Source organism: Acomys russatus, chromosome 1, assembly GCF_903995435.1.
Source record: "Acomys russatus chromosome 1, mAcoRus1.1, whole genome shotgun sequence".
Lineage (NCBI taxonomy): Eukaryota > Metazoa > Chordata > Mammalia > Rodentia > Muridae > Acomys > Acomys russatus.
In genome coordinates, this window is record NC_067137.1 from 6,841,903 (window position 1) to 6,847,902 (window position 6,000).

General features: G+C 53.1%; 1 protein-coding gene across 2 annotated transcripts in view; it reads right to left on the reverse strand.

Moving 5' to 3' along the window:
* Window positions 1-5,679, reverse strand: part of Rhoq (ras homolog family member Q) — a 34,443-nt gene extending 28,764 nt beyond the window's left edge. The window contains exons 1-2 of one of the 2 annotated variants that reach the window (XM_051159495.1): window positions 5,447-5,679; window positions 4,821-4,879 (exon numbers count right to left, since the gene is read on the reverse strand). In XM_051159495.1, the coding sequence (XP_051015452.1) occupies window positions 4,821-4,879; window positions 5,447-5,588 (201 nt within the window). In that variant the 5' untranslated portion in view covers window positions 5,589-5,679. The remainder of the gene's footprint in view (window positions 1-4,820; window positions 4,880-5,446) is intronic. The other variant, XM_051159432.1, reaches the window with a different exon arrangement.
* Window positions 5,680-6,000: the final 321 nt, after the last annotated feature.

Consider the following 6,000-nt stretch of genomic DNA (forward strand, 5'->3'; position numbering starts at 1 on the left):
GAATCACATTGGAAGCCGATCAAAGGGCTCTGAAAGGCTGAGGCACAACACAAGGCTCAGTCGGGACTGCCCCCACCCTTAGATCCCTGCCTGTGGATCCAAGTCTCAGCTGCAAGTGACCAGCAGAGTCCCACGCAGGAAAACAGTGTGTTTTAAACAGCAACAGCTTATGAATGGACAGGCCACCCATCTTCTCAGTACAGTGGAGGAAACCAAGCGTGGCCTGTGCGGCACACTGCAGCCTGGGGTATAAATAGCTCCCACAAAGGTTAGCAAGATGCAGGCAAGACATCTACAGTGGGTTACCACGGGAAACCAGATGCTCGGCGCCACATCTTACCTGTGGCAGCTCATAGCTGAAAGAGCCTCAAGGCTCCTCTCACACTCTATTCCCCCAAGGATGGAGTGTGAGGCTAAGGAAACCTCATGGCTGAGGGATGTGTGTGGCCATTCCCTGTATCCTACTTCTGTGCCATGCTTGCCTACACTGAAGTAGGAAAACTTAACTTCAGACTCACTCGCCTGCTGTTTCCTCTCTGGGAAGTCTACCAGCCAAGGTGTTGTGAATAAACTCTACCAAAAGATAGAAGTACCCTCCCCCCCCACCTCTGCCCCCTCCCACTAGGTTCTTGGATGCTGTCCCATGAAAAGTAGAAGAGGGGAGGGCCCACTGCCTCCAGTTGGGGTTCCCTTTGTTGGAGGAAGTGCCTTCCTAGGTACCCAGAGAGCTTTGGGGGAGGGGGAAAGGGGGGAACTACAGCTGCTGGGTTATGGCAAGTGTAAAGCAAATCTCATTTGTCATTGAAAAGCTAGCTACCTCCAGGAGATACTGGAGCAAGGATATTTATAGCTCTCAGGCATGCAGCCCTGAACTTGGATGCTTAAATGGCCAGATATAGCAACAGAGTGCCTAAAGCATATGTGTGAACTTGGACGCAGAGATGACAGCTAAATCTAGAACTGTAGGGATCCCACACTCAGCCCCACCACACACCCTCCCGAGTGTCAGTAGTCTGCAACCTGGGTAAAGTGGACTTGGGTGCCTTCTGTCTTCAGAGTATCAAGTTCTGCCTTTGCCTGGAGGCGGTGGCAGCAAGACAGTGGCCTGCCAAGCAGATCCCTGGTGGCTTGTCTGGGCAGAGAGGAAGTTCCTCCCAGTCCCAAGAGTGGAGGCAGTGGGGACAATCCCACCTAATTCCCTTCCAGGGCAGGCAGAGGGCTAGTGCAGAGCTACACTGAAGGCCCAAGGCCAGGCACAGAAGGAGAAGTTCCACAGAGACCTAGGCAGAAAGCCAGACCTCCCTGCAAGGCCCCCAGGGTAGAGGAAGCGGCCTGTGTCGACTCCCACTCCAAAATGTATGCTTGACAGTTAAAATGGTACACTACTCCTGGACCACTCTGAGGTTCAGACAAGAACGGGCGGCGCGGCGGGGGGGGGGGGGGGGCGTCCTTTGGGCAGCAATGCTTGTGAGTGAGTGGGACACTGAGAGATGTCCCTGACGAGGACTGATGGCCAACATGCTCTTGTGCTCTCCTTCGCTTTCTCTAGTGATAGCAGCAGAGGCCAAGCAGACAGCAACCTGCTCAAGAAGGCCAAAGGTCATCTCCTAACCATCCCCATTTGACGGATAAGACTCCTAATATGTCAGCTGGGCAAAGGATGCTTGTGGCTTTGGACTTGACTGGTGTGGCTAAGACAGCCAAGAGTAAAATAAAAAAAAAAGTGGGCTAGAGGTGCCAACCCAAGGGAGGCATTGCCATGTGTACTTAAGTAGGTGTGCCAAGCACCCACACACATGAGCAAACAGTTTGGAGAGAAGACAAGAGCCTTCGAGATGCTGAGACCATCTCCTCATCCCACAGTCTCTGGAAAAAGAACCAGCCGAAAACTGCACACGCCCCTTGCTTCTCAGCCTCTACACAGAACCTGAAACTATTTCCCTGGCTCCACACCTCTGCTAACAGTTCTAAGATCTGGCCCTCTAGTGGAGTCTGTCAACTTGAGGCAGGATACACTGTCCTCTTCCACTTACTGCCACCCATCCCCCCCACAACAAATACCCCACCCACCTACCCATAGCAGAGCACAGCAATTTCTTGCAGTATCATTTGCACGCCTACTATATACAAAGAACTGTTGGTGCCAACTGTTTTTGCAAAGGTTAATGGATTTAAGGCAGCCTACATCTCTGCCGTGTAGATCCTAATTATCCGCATTTTACTATTACAGAGAAAGTAAATAACTCAGCCAGAATTACAAGCCTCATATAGCAAGGCGGAGAGATCTGACCCCAAGACTTTGAAGCTCATAGGCTTTGCTCTTTTGTTTATCTGGCTACAATCCTAGACATCTATCTATGTGTATGCATGTATGCCTGTATATTTGTTTACCACCATTATTATCATAAAATGAACCTAATACTACTCATAAAGAAATTGGGTCTTAACAAACAACACAGAACCCTACACAAGACACATGATCCAGACTCTTACATGCACTTGTACCAGCACTGGTGGGCCCATAATTTAGACGTCTTCTTTTGCACACCCCAGATGCTTAGCATGATACGAAAGCCCCACCACTTTTTCTGATAATGGCTAAGCTTGCTTATTACTAATGAAATGTACTATCAATGACTCTAACCTAAACTCAGAAGTTATTAGTGGGTGAGAAACCACTGGTGCCCACCATCAGGTGGCATGTGGCCCTATCACATCCTCCCTACCCCCATCCCCCCACCCCCCGACAACTACCACTGAGAGAATGGCTGGGAAACTTCAAGATACACACACACACACACACACACACACACACACACACACACACAATCTAACTAACGCCAGGGCGTCTCAGAACTTCCCAGGACTTCCGACTGGAGTGGTGCAGGGGTCTTTAATCTCAGGAGCAAGCTTTTGTAAGCTGTGTGACCTGAGTTGTACAAACATGTACATATGGTTGCTCCCCCTGCCCCTCCCCCCATTTCTGATATGTAGAAGGCAAATAATAACTGGGAGCTCTGTGTAAACAGAGCTGACATTCACATGTCCTGCTGGGTAAGGCACATGATTCACACACGATCACCGCAACAAGAAGTGAGATAGGAAGTATGAGAAATTAAAATTAGAGCTCCCTCCCACCACCACCACCACCCCCCCCCCGCAAACTATTTTCAACTAATACCAGTTTCTTATCTATCAACAGCTCTATTTAAGAATTGGTGGGTTTGGGTGAGTCCCACTCCTTGCCCTCCATAACTGATGAAAGTGGGGTTAAATAATAATCAAAACAGGCCCCAAGAGCTCAGGCTCAGCCATGGCTACTCTGCCCCGGGGCCAACGTCGATGGCCCTGGGAGCTGCCATCCTTCTCCATCCACAGATGATCTTCTAGCTCCGTGGGTCTCAGCCTTCCTAATGCCGCAGCCCTGTACAGTTCCTCATGGGTGGTGACCCCCCAGCTGTCACCTTATTTTATTGCTACTTCATAACTATAACTTTGCGGCTGTTATGAGCTATAATGCAAACATCTGATATGGGACCCCTTTTACCACAGGCTGAGAAATCAGGGCCACATCAAGCCCCTCACTCCCCCTACTCCTACCCACCCCACCCCCAAAAGCCCACAGGTTTTTCTAGACTTCAATATAGAATCTGAGAACATATAATTCTGAAAGGCAAATCTGGACACATATATTTGACATATAGTATCTGTGATGGTGTTTCTTTTCCTTCCTTCCTTCCTTTCTTCCTTTTTTTCTTTTTCTTTTAGCCCCTGTTCACAATTAAAGCCCTCAAGACTGGACTTCCTGCAGAGCCACTTTTGGCCCTTCAGCGGCTTATGCGTCCTCAGGGTGCTCAACTCTGTATAATACACAGAAACTTCTTCCAGAGACTTCAGGGCAAATTGCAGAGCTGAATTCCACAAAACTTCATCACCTTACCCCAGAGGAAAGAAAGTGGGTCTGGCAAGGCTGTAAAGCTGGGTCAGGGAGACAGAGAACGACTTTTGCCTACAGGAGGACCGCCCGGCCCTTCTGGTTTGCAAACACTAGCCAGAGGCTGCAGGGAGAAGCGTTCCTTTCCTTTCTGCACAATAACCTCTCCAAAGAAAACACAAAGTCACCTGGCCCTCTAGGGGGAAGAAAGCTCTTCCTCCAAGACCCAAGATGAACTCTTAACCCCGCACACCCCGAACCCCAGGGAGCAGCTGATGGTTGTTATTTCTTTCCGTTTTCCCTGTGGTCCTCTGGTATCACCACAAATTACGTTTTCAGGGACTGGAGCCTCAGAGCGCAATGATGTTGTAATAAACAGAGCCAGGACCAAAAGCCTTCCCATCCTCTTAGATGATGCCATTTCCCACCAATCAGGCTCCGCGGGCAGGCAGACCACTCACCAATGAGGGACCAGACAGAGGCTGTGAGGGGCAGACCTGGTCAGCAGCAACTAAAAATAAGAGCGCTTCACCATTGGCTGCCGCCACTTTGCAACAGGAGTTGGGACCTACACGCCAAGGCAACATACATAACGACCCACACAGTCAAAAACTTTCACATCCCGGGGGTTCACGCTGGCCTGCTTTTTTTCTTTTCTTTTTTCTTTTTTTTCTTTCTTTCTTTCTTTCTTTTTTTTTTTTTTTTTTTTTTTGGTTTGTTGTCTTATTTTGCTGACTTAAGGGAAAAAATATCTGATCCTGAGGGAGCCCCCTGGAAGACACACCCTCCCACTTAAGACACCTCAGTTTCCAAAGGCCCTTCACAGATACACAGAACTGGAGAAAGGTGGGGGATAAAGGAACCGGCCAGAGGCCAACACACTCACCTGTCCAGCGGTGTCATAGAGTCCCAAGAGGTACTGCTTGCCCCCCACGGTGACGCTGACTGCAAGGACAGAAGTGGGGGTGGGGAGAGAAGCTCACAATGACCTGATGTCTAGCAATTTCACTCCCACAGTACCCTCCTTTCCCAAATCACTTGGGAAGTGTGGGGTGCTCCCTGGGAGAGGACATCCCCTTTTGCTTTGAGTCCAGTTCACTGCCAAGTGACATGAAATATAGGTGTGATGTTCCCCCCGCCCTACCCCCCCCCCGCGCGCGCTGTCCACTCCATCTTCTCCCAAGTCCCGTAGCCACGTCAACCCTAGTGTTCCCAAATGTTTCGCGGCCAGGGGGTTTGGGGCAGTAAGGGAAGAGACCGTGGGAAGGTCAAGAACGGCACTCAGGGGACTGAGAAGTGTGCGAGAAGGGGCGGGGAGGGGGGAGATAGACAGAGCTGGGAGTTGCTGTGAGGGGTGACCAGAGGTACAGTCTCAGGGGGTGGGGCCGTCGGGCGGAGGGCACAGCGGGGGAGGGGAGCACGCTCAGGGGAGGCAGCCGGGGGGCTCAGCCAAAGTTGCTCCAAAGTTCCCGGCCAGGGATCAGCCCCTTAGTCAGCAGGACAGAGGCTTACCTGCGTAGTGGTCGAAGACAGTGGGCACGTACTCCTCAGGGAAGGCGTCGTTGGCATAGCTCATGAGCAAGCACGTCTTGCCCACCGCCCCGTCACCGACCACCACGCACTTGAGCATCAGCGCGCCCGGCCCGTGAGCCATGCTGCGCCCGGCCGGCCTCGGGGCATGGTCTCCCCGGAGCCCCCGCCCTGGCCCCGGGCTCAGCCCCAGCCCGCCTGGGGGGTCCGCCGTCGCCGCCGCTCGGCGTAGCAGGGCCGTCCCCCTGGCCCCATGCAGCGGTCCCCTGACCGGAGGGGGAAGGTGCGGCGGGCCCGGGGCGCAGCCGCCGCCGCTTCGATCGCTGCCCCGCTCCCCGCGCCCGCCTGCTGGCCCCGCCGCTCGGCGCCCGAACCCACTCCCCGGCCCGGCCTCCCCAGGAGGATCCGCCGGATCATAAGACCGTCCGGCCCCAGGGGGAGTCGGCAACTTTGGGGAGGGCGGCGGAGGGGAGGGGCCAGGAGGCTCTGCCCGCCCCGCGCCGCCCCGGCCCCCACCCGCCTGGGCCGGGAGGAGG